Here is a 16,232-nt window from a genome sequence, read left to right as displayed (position 1 = left end):
TCTGTGTATTCCACTGAAGTACGACTGCTCCTAACCGCCTATACTTTAACTTCACTGCATTTAGTAAGCAATCGCACATACCAATATAGGAATTTTGTTTTATTGTAACTGTAAATCTCTCCATCATCGTTTGGTGCACAGCCAGCCGAGAGGGTGACGGTATCACTGACCCTCACTGGTGCACTACCCGTGTCTTGGGGTTTATTGTCACTCACCCAGGCTTGGGAATTAACAGTTCTCACAAAACAGCAATAGGACTTGAACGATTCTTGCAAAGCACTGGAAGAGAGCTGTTTACTAAATTTGCAAGCAGAAGAAAAGAAACAAGAAAGGGCATTTACAAGCTCATCACATTTGCTGAGGTGTAAAAATAATGATGGTCTAGTAAGATCTGACAAGCCCAGCCAAAGCATGCAAAATCTGAAGGAGGACTATCTGCAGTACGGATCTCCTTCCATTATTATTTATAATTAACTTTGACCTACATGAGATTGGCCAATAACACAGTGAAACCAACAATATGACAGTTAAACTCGTTCATTTCTTTTCAAAAATTTCTATCTTGGGATTACTACATCATGTAGTTGATGTATTAATATATTAATAATATTAACATCATCATGATATAAATACTTTATGTCCATGTTCAAGAATTTTAACAGCAACCCTAGCTGGGCATGGTGGTGCACACTTGTAGTCCCAGCTGCCTGGAAGGCAAAGGCAAGAGGATCACAAGTTCTACTGCAGCCCAGGCAACTTAGTGACCCTGTTTCGAAATGAAAAAAGAAAAAAGGCTGGAGATGTAGTTCAGTGCTAAGGTTTTGGGCTCAACCCCCAGTACAACAAAAATTTAAAAACTATAAAAAAGATTTCTGGATTAAAGATTCCATTTGGAAGAGCTCTGACCTCATTATCTTCGAGTGACTGATGACCATGGTCATTATTTAATAATTTCCTTTTATATACTTGAAAGTGGATTATTAAGGACCTCTAGCTAGAGCACTTGGGTGCTGCGAATGTGGGAGATTTGGGCAGCAGCTCCAACGGGTGCTGTGGAGATAGGGTGCAGGACTGAACCCTGCCTCGGCCACTGCCCACTGCACTCTTGGGCAGGGCACCTCCTGCAGCAGTTTCCTCAACTGCAACTTGAGGGTAATAGTATTTTCCGCACAGGGCCATTTTGGGGATTAAATGAGTTTATAAATCTATGAATTTAGACCAGTGCCTAACATCTAATAAATACTGTGAATGTTAATTAATGCTAACCTGGCTTTGGTTACATCATTTTAAAAACAAAACTAATCCCCGGTCCAAATGCTGCACCAGCCCTGCCCCAGGGGGCTCACTGAGCTGGCAACCGAGTCCAGGCATGGTGGCGCACGCCTGTAATCCCATTGCTGGGGAGGCTGAAAACAGGAGGATCACTATGAGTCTGAGCTGTGTAGTGAGACACTGTACCAAATACATAAAATAATAAAATATAAACAAAACTAAAACTAACCTTGCTGGCTATCACCCCTCATTGGCCACAGTGATCAGCACACTGCTGTCTTTATGGTACTGCGGAGTAAACTTGCAGAATAAGGAAAACACCTTCAGTGTTTAGCTTCACAACAGTTTTGCAAAATGGTGCTGAGAAAAATGCACTGCCATGAAATTAAGTACTTAGTGGAAAGTAGCAGACAGAAATTAAATGTCTTTCAAAATAATTCTGCAATTCACTTTGGATGCTGTAAAGAAATTTAAAAAGCAGTGCACTTTAAATGTCAGTGCTCTGCAGCAGACACTGTAACATTTTATGGGGAAATGGAATGATTTGTCAGGAAAAGCAGCTTGCTCCTTGAAATGACCAAGTGCAGGTTCTGTCTTAATGTTTGGGAGCAGGAGGAGGTAACAACCTCCCGGTGTAATTTCCCAGAATTATCCTGTATTCAGATTATACAATGCTGTTTCTTATTGAAGAGTCTATATGCCAATTGCTCTTCTTTTTTTTTTTTTTAATTTTTATTTGTGTGTGTGTGTGTGTGTGTGTGTGTGGCGCCAGTTCAGCCCACCAGGGGGCGGGGCTGGCTGGCATTGAACCACGGTCCCTGTGTTTTGCCAAGCTTGTTCCATGTAGGTGCTTTAGACCACTGAGCCATCTCACCAGCCCCACCAATTGCTTTTCATTACCACCTCTTTTCTTTCACTTAAGAAAATGTTAGGACCGGGCAGATAGTTCGGTGGTATAAGTGCCTGCCTGGCAAGCACAAGGACCCAGGTTCACCGCATACTGTGCCAGCCCTGTGCCCTGCTGCCCCAAAACCAGACATGGTGGCACAGGCCTATAATTCCGTCCCTGGGGAGGCTGAGACAGGAGGATCACTATGAGTCTGAGCCACATAGAAAACCCTGTACCAAATAATCAATTAATCAATCTTTAAAAAAGAAAGAAAATGTTACACAGGGGATGTAGCTTAGCAGCACAAGTGCCTACCTGGAAAGTGTAAGGTCCTGCGTTTGATTCCCGACACCAAACAAACAAACAAACAAACAACGCTCCACCAAAATTTCAATTTAGGAGACTGAGGCAGGAGAATCAAGGCTACTCTGAGAGCTACCTAGTAAGTTTAAGGCCAACTTGAACTACACAGTGAAATCCTGTCTCAAAAAAAAGCAAAGAAAGATATTAACATGAACATATGAAAATATGCAGAAAAGATAAAATAATAAAAATCCATAGGTCCTTTCACTAATATTTGTGTATTTTTCTAAATCAGTTAAAATATAAATATCAAAAGTTGCATCTCAACTATATCCCTATGCATGCTAAAAACCCCTTTTAAAAATACGTACATGCACAGTGCCACCATTAGACCTAATAACAATGGCCTGATGACTCAGTCCAAATTTTTTAAATTGATCCCCAAATATCTTTTTTTTTGGGGGGGGGTACTAGGAATCAAACCCAAGGCCTTGCCAGGCACTGTGCCACTCGCTGAGCTACATCCGGGCCTTCCCAAATATCTTTTACAGTTGGTTTGTCAAACTAGCATACACAAGCAGTCACTGCATTTACTTTTGTCTCTTAAATTTCTTTTAAGCTAGAAGGACCCTACCTTGCCTCTCTTCCTTCCTCCTTCGTTCCTCCCTCTCTTACATGCTTAAGAGACCGGGCCACCTGTTCTAGGTTTTTCTCATTGTTTCCTCCTTTTATCCTTCCATTCGAGCAGCCTCTGAGGCAGGAAGGTATATTTAAAGCCTTGTATGTGGTTCTGGATTTTTGGAAGCAGTATTTCAAGAAGACATGACAGGTTCATATTATACCAGGAAACAGTGTCAGGTTGGTCTGCTTTTAATGATCATCAGGTTGATCACCTGGAATAAAGTAGGAGGGAGAAGGCTCTCCCTGTGAAGTCTGTATTTGCCCCTGACAACCAGCAGTAATCCCTAAGGGATAATTTGGCACTCTGAATACTCCTCTCACAAAAGGGTTTCATTGATGATTGGAGCATGGACCAGTTATTTCATTAGGAACTGCAAAAATTCTTCACACTATTTAGCTAGCATACTTCTGTAAAGAAAACTAATTTCTCACCAACAGGTGCAGTTTCTTAAGTTACCACTTTTCAGAGTAAATGTTGGTGTAAGTAACCACCATCAAGAGCATAGCAAATAAGATCTCCCTCCCTCTCCCCCTCCCCCTCTCCCAATCCCTCCCTCTCTGCCTTAATATGGCTTATTATGGGGGAAGGTGACTTTGTTTTTCTTTTTTTCTATGAGACAGGGGCTCCTTATGTATGGAGGCAGGCCTCTGACTCTGGATACCCTCCTGCCTCAGCCTCGAAAGTGCTACATTTTTAGGCTTATGCTTCCATGCCTGGCTAGGAGGTGACTTCCCAAGCTTTGTATTTCCAATCTTGAAGTTTTGCAGTCCTACTTTCAATACACACACGATCTTACTTTTTGCCAGTGAGCAGTCCCTATTCTGGGCTCCTGTGTCTTGAGGTTCTTTTCTTTATAAGCTTGCGGACTTCTGGCCCAGGGTATCCCAAGGGTCCTACTTCGTGGTCCCCAACTTCCGACCTGGCATCCGCCTTCTCTTCAAAGTGCCGTGGTTCCTTTTAGCCGGGAGTGAAAGATCAACATCTGGGCTCCAGGGATCATCACTGCTTCTGGATCTTGCGTTTATATCTATGTATTTCAGAAATAGCAACATAGAGATTCTCACTAGCGACTATAACTTACTTCATGACTCCTGTTTAAAGGGAACACACAGCGTGCAGAGGTGCCGGGGTGGCTTCTCCGGGCGGGGAAGGGCCTTAGGAAAGGTGTCAGGTCGCGAGTCAGCCCCAGGGTGCGGGAACGTGGGTGAGCAGCGCTGTCCGGCCGTAGCCTGTAACCCGAAAGTCAAGACTGGGGTCGACCTGCCGAGGGAACCGCCAGCTCCGCAGCCTGCGTGACCGCTCTGACCAAAGGTATGAAAAAGCACCTACGCCCGTGCAGCAAACCTTAACCCGGGCCTAGGGTCTTAACACCGCCAATCAGAAGGAGCTTGCAGCAGGAGGGCGGGACATCAAACCACCACGTCCAATGAGCAATCGGCTTCGGGTCGCCTAAGGCCAAAGCCCCAGGGGAGGGCCGAAAAGAGGTTTTGGGACTTGACCAATCAAAGGGGACGACTCACGCGGGCGGCCCAGCGGCCAATCAGAAGAGCGCTCACTGCCCCGCGTCCGGCCCCCTCGGAGCCTTTTTTCTAGCCCAAGGCTGCGGAGGCGCCGTCACTACGAGCGTGTGTACCGCGGCGTTGGGTCGCAGTTGCTCCGATGAGCTGTGCAAGCTCGAGCTGTGACATGGCGAGCCCGGACTTCGAGGGTCATGCGGGCCAGAACGGAGACCATTTCCTATATTTCGCATACGGCAGTAACCTGTTGACGAAGAGGATCCGCTACCGAAACCCCTCGGCCACGTTCTGCTGCGTGGCCCGCCTGCAGGTCGGTGTCCCTGCCCGGCCCTGTCTGCTGTGCACACACCGGCCGGGACCTCCGGGAAGCACTGCGTCAGGATGCCTGCGGTGTCCTGGCTTCCCCTCCTGGGAGCGTGTGCCCGGGCCCTCTCGGCTACCCCCAACCCCCGCAACTTCCCACCTGCGGCGGCTCACTGCGCAGCTTCGCTCCGCATCCTTGTCCTCTGGCTTAGGGGCATCCTCGGAAGACACGCAGTGGGTACTTGCGAGAAGCCTTCTGTTCTCTGCACTCCTTTGTTACGGGACTTGCCACTGGTGTTCACCTCCCTTTCTGTCCTGACGTGGGCCCCAGAACGCTGGACCCGTGTGTACTTTAACAGTCATCCCTGCGCTCAGTTAGATCAAGTGGTTGAACTGTAACCAACCTGGTAAATCATTACCCTTCGGAACAGTATGTTTATTTTGTATGGGTTCTCCTGGCACTTTACGCTGGTTGCATCGCTGCTGCCCAGGGACCTCCCAGGCTACAGGGGAGTTGTGCAGACAATGTGCCATTTCATACTAGTGAGCTAAACAGACATTATGTCTGCTAACCTCGTCAGGGTTCTTAGTTGTAAGCAACAGAAAATGGCTGATTTAAGCAAAAAAAAGAAAAAAGAAAGTGTTGAAAGGAAAGGCTGTGAGAGCGTTCACAGAGTGACCGGAAGGCAGGAGTACAAAGCGGACAACACGCAGGCATAAAGGGAGATGTGGCCCCCGAGTAGGGCCCGCACCACACAGCCGCATCTGCCCCAGAGCATTTGCTGAACTGGACTTGCTGAGCATGGCTGTTGTGTCTTGCGTGGCCAGCACCATCTTTTCTGGAGCCTGTCAGCTGCTGTCCTGTATCCCCAAAGTTCCTGAAAACCCTGGTGTGCCAGCCACTACCAGGTAGAGTCCCCTTGGCCTTGACTTCTAATCCAGAGCCCCAGGTGGTCATCCTGATTAGCTAAATCTGGCTTTGTGGCCATGGTCTGATGGCAAGCAAATCTGAAAGAACCAACTTCTGACCTTGGAAAGCTTTCAAACTGGGAGTTAGGCTCAGAAGCTCCCTTTCTACACCTTAGGGAATATGCTATGTGTAGGGAGCAGGTTCAGATGCTTAGAGCAGGGAAAAGAGATGGGAAGTTTCTGGCATGGACAGTCATAAAAAGGAGTTGTGCAAGGTACAACAGAGTATGACTAAAGGACCTGACCTGACCAGGATGCTCAGTAAAGCCCTCCTTGAAAATGGGAGCTTTTAGCAGCCGGGAACGTAGGGTGCCAACAGACTGTGAGGAAAGCGTGTGCAAAGGACCTGAGGAAAGAGGAACGAGGAAGCGGAACTTTTGGGCTGGTGGAACTGGAATCTAGTGAGGGGCATGTGGCATGAGGACTGCAGAGGCCAAAGGTCAGATTTACGTCTTTGAAATGCATTCTTGTCTCTATGGACAATGGGGTTAAAGGGGGACAGTAGTAAGCATGGGCAGCTCAGGAAGTTGCAGTTCATGCCAAAGATAATGAATGGTGTCTGAGACTAGGGTGGTGGCAGGACAAGGCAGGTAGGCTGGTGATAGTAAGGAGATAACATTGTTACAACTTGGTGACTGAGTGTGAAGGGAGAAGATCTCAAGGATAACACAAGATTTTGCACAAGGTAGATGATGGTGATGCTTACAGAGAGTAGGAGAGGGCAACCCACTCGGGTCTCCTGTCCCTCTCTAGAGCAGAAGCTTTCTTCCCCCAATAAATATACTCTGCTTTTAATCTCCATTCCCAAAATTCATTCTTCAGTTTTAGAGAACATGAAGTTGACCCAGAGAGTGGGAGAGAATGAGGTTTGGGAGGGAAAAGAATCCTAAGTTCAGTTTAAACATACTAAAGTTGGGATGCTTGCCGGACAGCCAAGTGGGCTGGAAATAGCAGTGAGCACCGGCTTGGTAGAGTACTTGCTACGTTCTAGATCTCGCTGTGAGCCCTTTTGATGCTCCGAAGAGAGGTGGGCTGATGGAAGCATTAGGTGGTATTAGCCACTGAAGGGGTTGGGATGATCCGGACCAGTTGCTGAATGAGTAGAAAAAGGCCTGCGGTGAGCCATGAGAAACTCCAACATTTACAAAGTGGGTACTGGAGGAGGAGTTGGCAACAGAAGTGGAGATCAAGGAACAGCCTGAATATGGGAAGAGAGGGTGGAGCAGGACTGGCCACGTCACAAGCAGCTGAAACTCTGGATCGAGATAGGAAAGGAGAATTGACTGTTGGCTTTAGCAGGAGACACGCAGTCCCTAGCATGGGCTGTAACTTTTGATTAGATCTACTGATGTCCTGCCAGGTGTGCCTAGTGCTAGAACATCTAGTGTGCCACTTAAAGTCCTGGTCACTGAAACAAACTTTCATCCTGAAATATATGACAGGTTTTTGAGAAGATGCATGACATAGGAATAAAATATGAACCTGGAGAGGAACTTAAAGTTCTCATCCATTTCAAGGGAACTAAGCTATGGAAAGGTGGAAAGAGACCTTCCTGGACCGAAGAAACCGAATCAGGCTTTTAATCTTGCCTAGGACTCTCATTTAATTCCCACCGCTGAGGGAAGAAGCACAACTAGAAAAGGCTGCATTGCCTGTTAGCTGTGAGACCTTAGGCAGGTGACTTAGTCTTTCAAAAGCACAGTTTTTCTCGCTGTTGAATGAGTATAATAAAGTTGCTACAGGATGAAAGCTGGTCCACATAAAGCTAATAGCATAGATAATGCCCAATAATTTTCAGTGTTAGCTACTCTTGGGGTTACTGTAGATAAATTCATACAATTCATGAATATTTGAGTAATGTTCATAAGTAGTCAGATCAATTGCCAGCTCCCTTATGGCAAATGTGACACAGGGTGATAGGATTATAGCAGAAAGTCTTAGACCGGGGAGATGGCTCAGTGGAATAAGTGCTTCCCTGGCAAGCGCAAGGGCCTGAGTTCAATCCCCGGATCCGCCAGAAAGTCTTGTCCCTAAAATAATGCATATTCACGTAAGTAGACAGGGAAATGATTTGCAAAAATTAAAGAAGTCATGTTAAGACATTTGGGCTATGGTTTTTTTTTCTTAAGCCTTTTTTAAAAAAGGTTGGGATGCCTGTACATACCAGTATATCTCCCCTTTTTCAAAGAACATGTAAAAAATATATTCCTTGAGATCTGAGACCTTTAAGGTAATCTTTGTCTTTTGCATAGTTTCTTACAAAGAATTCGAAGTTAAATACTTTAATTGTATGGGGTTCAAAGTAAATCCTTTTTATTTTGAAGAGAGAAATCTGGGTTCAAATAGAGCTGATCATATATCATTTTGATTTCTTTTGTAGGATTTTAAGCTTGACTTCGGCAATTTCCAAGGCAAAACGAGCCAAAGGTGGCATGGAAGTATAGCTACCATTTTTCAGAGTCCTGGAGATGAAGTGTGGGGAGTAGTATGGAAAGTGCACAAAAGCAATTTAAACTCTCTGGATGAGTAGGTAACCTCTAATTATAAAGATTTGAAAAAACTAATTTGGAAAGTAAAATGTGTGTAAGGTTGTGTGTATTTGTGTGTTCCTTTCAGAAAACTGCACCACAGATATATTTATTATATTTCAGAGTCAAAAATTACCACAAAATGTACAATAGTGTTTGTTAAAAAGTTTAGAGGGCTGGCCAGGTAGCTCAGCAGACTAACGTGCCTGCTTAGGCAGATACAGTGACCAGGGTTCAATCCCCGGCCTGCCGGGCTGGCCCCGGCCCCAGGGCACTCTGAGAGGCTGACTGAGACGGGGCGTGGTGGTGCACCCCTGTGATTCCAGTGTTTGGGAGGCTGAAAACAGGAGGATCACTATGAGTCCAATCCTGGTAGTGAGACCCTGTAGACCCTGTACTAAATACACACACATTCACAAAAAAAGTTTAGAAGGGCCACTATGATTGAGACTTGGGATGTTTGTAACATCTTATGTCAGAAGATAGCAGGCTTTATTTTGTGTTCTGTTAATTTGTCTTTCATAAAAGTTCACTTTCATATTGTGAAAAAACATGAATAATTGTTAAACATTTATATTGATTTCAAAAGGACATTGGTTCAGTTTTTAAAAACAGTTTTTTTAAATTGCAGTTTAATCAGTCAATAAGTAATAATCTATGAAAGCATTGCCAACAACATCTTATTGGTGACTGGAGTTGTCAGAGGTGTGTGGCAGCACATTCAATACCAGGAAATAGGCAGGAAAGAGCAGGCCTTAAGAAGAGCTTGGTCACCTGACTGGTTTGATTCTACACCTCCCTTGAGTGACAGCCAGCCGCCCTCCTGCTTCTGTGGGTGGATGTCCTGTCCTTGTCAGAACAGCTAGCCTGTCTGTAGCCTAAAGAACCAACAGTGTTTTAGGGCTGTGAAGTGGAATTACGTACCCTGGAGCTTGTCTAGACAAGATAAATGCAGAGATCTGTTAAGGTATACCAACTCCTGTTGTCACTCAGCATCCACAGGGGACATCCTGAGGACACTGGAGCTACTCAAGGACTGTGCTGTAGCATTTGCATACAACCTATATCCTTCTATTTAATTTAAGCCATCTGTATTACTTACAGTATTTAATATAACATAAATGTTACTACACTGTATTTACTTTTTAAGCCCAATTTTTAAAAAATATTCTTCAATCCAAGTTTGGTTGACTCTGCAGAGGAAACCCCAGGAGTCCAAAAGGCCAGTTACAGTATTAAGCCGTAGCACTGGTGGGATAGCTCAGTGGACTAAGTGCTGGTCTAGGTAAGTGCAGGGACCAGGTTTGATCTCAGCACCACATGCCACCAGCCCTGCTGAGCCAGCACCCGAGTCCGAGCATGGTGGTATATGTCTGCAATCCCAGTGCTGGGGAAGCTGAAAACAGGAGGATCACCCTGAGTCTGAGCTCTGTAGTGAGACCCTGTACCAAATACATTAAAAAAAAATTAAGCCACAGACTTTTTAATTGAAAGGTTAACCTTATTTTTAATATGGTGATACCTATGTGTTCTACTATATTCCAAACTACATAGGGAGCAAATACTTCCATATATTCCATATAGATAATTAAATTGTTAATCCTGTACTAAATTTGATTAAAAGCACTCAGCGAATCCAGTTACCTAAGTGATACTTGGTTAGAATTTGGCTGTTCTGATTTCAGGCAAGAAGGAGTGGAAAGTGGAGTATATGTCGTAATAGAAGTCAAAGTTTCAACTCAAGAAGGGAAACAATTAACTTGTCGAAGTTATCTGATGACAAATTATGAGAGTGCTCCCCCATCACCACAATATAAAAAGGTAACTGCTTTTTACTTTTCATTGGTATAAACTAAAAGAAAACCTTGTTTGTGAAAAGATTTTGTTGCCAAGTATGGTGGCATATGCCTGTAATCCCAGCACTCTGGGAGGCTGAGGCAGGAGGATTGCAAATTTGAGCCCAACCTGGGCAATTTAGCAACTTGGTAAGATCTTGTCTCAAAACAAATTTTAAAAAGAAAGGAGGGCTGACCAGATAGTTCAGCAGATTAAAGTGCCTGCTTAGGCAGATGCAGGGACTAGGGGTTTGATTCCTGGCATGCTATGCCGGCCCCACCCCCCGAGTACACTGAGATGGTGGTTGAGACTGGGTGCAATGGTGCGCACCTGTAATCCTAGCACTTGGGAGGCTGAAAACAGGAGGATCACTGTGAGTCCAGGATGTGTAGTGAGACCCTGTACTAAACATATATATATATTTAGTACATATATCCACACAGTGCTGTGGATATTGCTTAGGATAAGGGCCCTCCTTATTTTGAACAATAATTTAAAAGGTTTTCTGTGTTTTTAATTCCACAGGAGGGTTTTTTTGTTTTGTTTTGTTTTTTGAGGTATTAAGGATTGAACCAGGGCCTTTTCACTGAGGCAATGAGTTGCATCCACAATTTAAAAAACAAAATTATAGATAAGGTCTCTTTAAGTCACTAAATTGCCCAGGGCATTTCAAACCTTCAATTCTTGTGCCTCAGCCTCCCTGCAGAAGATAAAAACATGGTTTAGAGACTCCACCATCCCCAAGCTTAGCTGCTCGTGAGCAGGCCCACTCATACGTGGTGTGTACAGATTGCATGAGCCATCCATGCAGTGGTTAGGATGAGGCACAGTGGTTGGCCTGGGTAGGCCTTGAGGTGTCACTGAGCACACTTACGGTCTACACCACTTACTCCTGCACACCACTTGTGGGTCACAGCAAAAGTAAACAGTGTATCTGAAATCAAAGCTGCTCCCACTCCCTGTCAGCTTTTTGTGTTTTTGAAGAATGATGTTTTTCTTTAAAAGTCATGAAAAAAAGTTTTTGTTTAGAACTGAGAATTAAATTAAATTGTGTTCCTAACTAAAAGGGTATTTGTTATAACCATTTCTAGGTGATTTGCCTGGGTGCAAAAGAAAATGGTTTGCCACTGGAGTATCAAGAGAAGTTAAAAGCAATAGAACCAAATGATTATGAAGGAAAGGTCTCAGAAGGAATGGAAGAAATTCTCGAATAGAAAAAACAAAAACTCTATGGAACATAGCAGAATATGCCTAGGGATACTCTCTCCTTGTGCTAATATGAAATACTCTTAAAGTTTGAGAATGAAGAATTGGGATTTGCGGTCTCTCCACCTTTACTCTCCTTTCAACAGTTCTCTGAAGAGGAGGTTCACTTGGGTGACCCATACTTTCAGACTCTATAAAGAAGCTGGGCTTGGAGTTAGGAATTTAAAAGGGGGGCTGTGAGGCACTGGGGTGCATGGCATGGATGTGGCTACACCTTCTGTGGACACAGCTATTTTTAAAAATTTTCTTTCTTCATTTTTTTTCTTCTGAGTTGACCTTAAGGATCTTCTTCCTCTGTGACAAAGGGTAGGTTTGTGGCCTGCTTGATGATGGTGCTGGTGAACTGCTCTGCTCTGGGTTTTTATGTTATTCAACTTGGAAGCAAGCTGCTGAGACGGTTCAAGATAAACTTTTGAAAGTTGGAAAGGCTGTTCTTAGAGGAATAAATATATTTAGACTTTAAGCTGTTTGTCATACTAAAATATTCCTTATGCTGTTTAACTCAAATTATCAGAGGACTGGAGCAGACTGTGGCCATGTGGGGTTTACAGTAAAGGAACACTGCACGAACTCTGGACCCAGGCAGGGTCGCAGCAGTGCCCAGCCAAGCGCTGAGAGTGTAGGTCCTGTCAATCTCTGTGCCTCTGTTTCCTTATGTGCGATAAGGATAATAAAAACACCTGTATCTTCAGATTGTTTTGAGGGTTAAATGAGTCTGTCTGCATATAGTAGGACAGAGTTCAACACCTTATAACTATTAGCAGTCATTAGTGTTCTTAACTGAAGACTTCAGTTTGTGCAGGGCCATTCTTGAAATAGGCTCTTAAAATATAAGAGTCGAGGTTTTAAAGGGAAGACTGTTTTAGGAGAGATACAGTTTAATCCTTGGCTTCTCAGGAAACTGACCTTGTAAAATTTATTTGATGAATAATCACAGAGGAAAAAAGTCAAGAATAAAGCAATACTGGTTTTCAGAAAATCTATCCTGTGGCATGCAGTCAGCTGTACCATAACTGGTCACAGGAACATAAAAATGCATTTTGTTCTTTTAAGTGAAAGTCCCCCAAGGGCTTTCAGGCTCCAGCACTGTTCTGTCGTGAGGCTGAGACCACAGCACAGACCATGTTTGTAGCTGTCACACCTCTCTATTTTCCACTATATCCTCTAGTAATCTAGCTTTTTCCTGATTTTTAAGTCTTCCCAAGAAGATCCAAGTTTGTCAGTGATCCAGTACCCAGTAATGATAATGCAGTAAGCAAGGCTTATTTTTGCAGTAGGTACCAAAAATTGAATAGTAGTCTAATAATCTCACCTAAACTGACAACTTCTTTAAGAAATTCAGAATGCTAGCAGTAACACTTTGATGTATGGCCTTTTAGCAAAAATCTGGACTTACAAGGCATACTGATTTCCTAGTTTTCAGAGTCATACTGCAATGGGCAACTATAAGCACTCTACCAGCTCTCAAATCACAGTACAACCACATCCTGTTAAAGTATAAGAACCATTTTTAAAAAGCATTGCTGGGCTTTTTAAAAAGGAACATGAACTTCAGGGGTACAAACCACACCTCCCCAAAAAAGAAAAAAGGAAGATAAACTGTGAACTTTCAGAAACAGACCATCCTGCAAAGAAATGACTTTGGTGTACAAGTGTCAACAGTATTCCCAGAATTGGAACCCTCCCCTGGCGCACTCCTGTGCGGAGCAAGAAAGCCAGCCCTGAGAACCTTAGCCTCACTACCGCCATCGGAGTAACCTTAGAAAGGAGGAAGCCACGAGCCTCCTTCCTCCCCTGTGTGTTCATGGAGCCTGGACTTCATTCCCATCGGGCAGTGATGGTGTCCTTTGGCCTCCCCATTGGAGGGGCCTCACAGCTATAGAAGATTTAAGCTGCGAGCCAGAGTTTATCTCCAAAATGCCAAGTCTTTGGTTGAAAATCCATCATTCCAAGAATCAGGAAGATCCCAAACTAAATGAAAAAAGATGATCAGTAAATGCCAAACAAAGGATTTTAAGCCAGACATCATTAAAACATTTCAGTGGGCAACAGGAGAATATGTTGAAAATGGAGAAGTATAGAAAGCTTTAAATAGAAGATTTTTTTAAAAATAGAAATTTTAGTGTTAACAAACATAATAGCTGCAACTTGAAAAACTCAGTGGGTGGGTTCCGCAGAGGAGCGGAGAGAACAGAAGAGAGAGTTAGTGAACTGGATGACAGAACAGCAGAAAGTAGCCCAGTCTGAGCACGAGAGAAATAGACTGACAAAGAAAACACCTGAACTAACAGAGCCTTGGGGACATCTGTGACCATAAGTATAAAGCTGACATTGTGCCATGGGCGTCTCAGAGTGCAGAAAGGAGAAGCTGGACAGAGACCCAAAGAATTGGGGAAGATCTTCCTGAATTTGGCAAAAGTCATAAACTTGTTTCTTCAAGAAGCTGAATGAACCCCAAACAGAGAAATCTACCCCAAAATACATCATAGTCAATCTTCTAAAAAATACAGAATTAATTAATTTGATACTTGGGGTTGAACCCAGGGCCTTGCACATACTAGGTAAGCACTCTACCACAGAGCTATATCACCAACACCACTCTTTTCTCAGTTTTTGAGGGGGTTTTACTAAGTTGCCCTCGCTGGTCTCCATCTTGAGGTCCTCCTGCCTCAGCCTCACAAGTAACTAGGATTATAGTTGTGTGTCACTTTCACCTAACTAGAAAAATCTTGGAAGTTGTGAGAATTGACACCAGTAGAAAAAGAAACAACTTGCACATTTCTCATCAAAAGCCATAGAGGCCAAAAGGAAGTGATATATTTTTTTTTTTTCAAAAAGAAAAGAACTATCCACCCAGAATCCAATAAAATAGCCTTGGAGGATAAAGTAGAATCCAGGACATGTCAAGTGAAGGAAAGTAAGAAAATTTATCACAGCAACCCTACCTCAGAGAAAAGTTGGAGGACGGTTTCTAAACAAAAAGGAAATGGTGAAAGAAGGAAGCTTACTACAACATCAAAAGAGAATACTGTGAGGAAAACTACAGATAAATATGAAAGACTTTCCTTCTCTTTGAGTTTCCTGCATTACAGTTGGTAGTTGAAGCAAAACTTGTAACACTGTGTACTGTGGTTCTGAATATATGTAGAAGAAATATTCTAAACAATTAGCAAAGGGAGAGAGAAGGAAAACAAAGTTTCTACATTTCATTTAAGCTAGTAAAAGAACACCAGTCCTGAGGTTATGTAAATAATATACCTGGATGATATACCTGGAGCACCTTTAATATTCCTATATAAAGAGTTTTATTTAAAACACTATAGATAAAATGGAATTCCCAAAGATGCTTACATAACCCACAGAAAGTGAAAAGAAAAAAACCCACAGAAAGGAGAGAAGCAAAACAAAGCAAAATGGCAGACTTAAGTCCTAACTTATAATTACACTAAATGTAAGTGATCTAAGTACACCATGTAAAGGACAGAATTAAGAAAATGGCCCAACGTTAAACTATCCACAAGAAACTTACTTCAATTATAAGATGTTTGAAAATAGTTTTTAAGCTGTTTGATGAAAATAATAGCACAAGTAGTTTAAGTTGTGATATAAGCAATTCCCAATCTGATAGAGATCTGGATGTAAGCAATCGAGGGAAAGAAGGAGTGGCTGTGTTAATACATGATAAAGTAGGAGAGAGAGCCAAGGACATAATCAAAGACATTTGACAAGCTTTACCCAATTCATTTTTGAACCTATTATCACCCTGTTACCCAAACCAGACAGAAAACACAAAAGCAACAACAGAAAAGCTTACCAGTGTCTTCATGAATACAAATGCAAAAGCTATTACTAGAGGATCATCAAGTGAAATTTGATGATGCATAAGAATTGTGCACCAAGAGGAATTTATTCCAGAGGTGCTGTGCTTTCTCAAAATCTATCCCTCTACCTATGGTTTGGTAATCCATCAGAGTAAGCCTCTGTGTTAAGGGAAAAAAGAAAATCATATAATCTCACTTGATGAAATAAGAGCATCAAAACATTTCTCAGAAAACCAAGAAAAGAAGAAAACATTTAACAACTACTCAGAAAGCACCTACAAAACACCTAGAGCTAACAGTGCACTTAGTGAGGACTGAGTGCTGTCTCTCTACAGCTGGGAACGAGACAAGAAAGTCTGCCCTCAACACTGCAAGCTCCAACCGGTGCAGTGAGGAAGAAAAGGAATTAAAGTCATACAAATTAAAAAGGAAGGACTTAAAAGGAAAACCATGGATGACATGGTTTTTCTATGTAAAAAAATTCCTAGATCCAGTAAGTGGATCGGGGTCATGGGATACAAGAGAAACATATGAAAATCACTTTTATTCCTGTATACTAGAACATATGACACTCATATTAAACATACAATACCCTTTACAATTTTAAGTTAAATTTAAAAATTCAAATTAATATAACAACATTTGAAAGAACAGTTTATTACATTCAAAACATTCTGCAACCACCACCTTTATGTTCTACTCCCAAAACACTTTCTTCACACCCAAAGGAAACCACATCCTCATTACTGGTTACTTCCCAACCCTCCTCCTCAGCTCCTGCCAACTTCCAATCTGTTCCCTGGGTATATGGATTTGGCTATTCTTCATATCTCATAAAAGTTGAAT

The 16,232-nt window shown here is 42.9% G+C and overlaps 1 protein-coding gene across 1 annotated transcript; it reads left to right on the top strand.

Annotated features, from left to right (window-relative positions):
- The first annotated feature begins 4,706 nt into the window (after positions 1–4,706).
- On the top strand, positions 4,707–14,932 carry Ggct (gamma-glutamylcyclotransferase). Its single transcript, XM_004626519.2, has 4 exons — positions 4,707–4,973; positions 8,316–8,461; positions 10,149–10,284; positions 11,391–14,932. Exons 1-4 carry the CDS (start codon positions 4,806–4,808, stop codon positions 11,511–11,513), a joined length of 573 nt encoding a protein of 190 aa, XP_004626576.2. The 5' UTR covers positions 4,707–4,805; the 3' UTR covers positions 11,514–14,932.
- Positions 14,933–16,232: the final 1,300 nt, after the last annotated feature.

This window comes from Octodon degus, unplaced genomic scaffold, assembly GCF_000260255.1.
Source record: "Octodon degus isolate 3935 unplaced genomic scaffold, OctDeg1.0 scaffold00015, whole genome shotgun sequence".
NCBI lineage: Eukaryota > Metazoa > Chordata > Mammalia > Rodentia > Octodontidae > Octodon > Octodon degus.
Note: the sequence above shows the minus strand (reverse complement) of the source record. Positions and strands in the feature narration are given on the sequence as shown.

Bases quoted from the DNA above. Each gene is read 5' to 3' on its own strand.
- Ggct (XM_004626519.2), top strand. From the start codon at position 4,806: ATGAGCTGTGCAAGCTCGAGCTGTGACATGGCGAGCCCGGACTTCGAG. The intron at 4,974-8,315 runs GTCGGTGTCCCT...TTTCTTTTGTAG, and splicing joins GCTGCGTGGCCCGCCTGCAG to GATTTTAAGCTTGACTTCGG. The intron at 8,462-10,148 runs GTAGGTAACCTC...TTCTGATTTCAG, and splicing joins AATTTAAACTCTCTGGATGA to GCAAGAAGGAGTGGAAAGTG.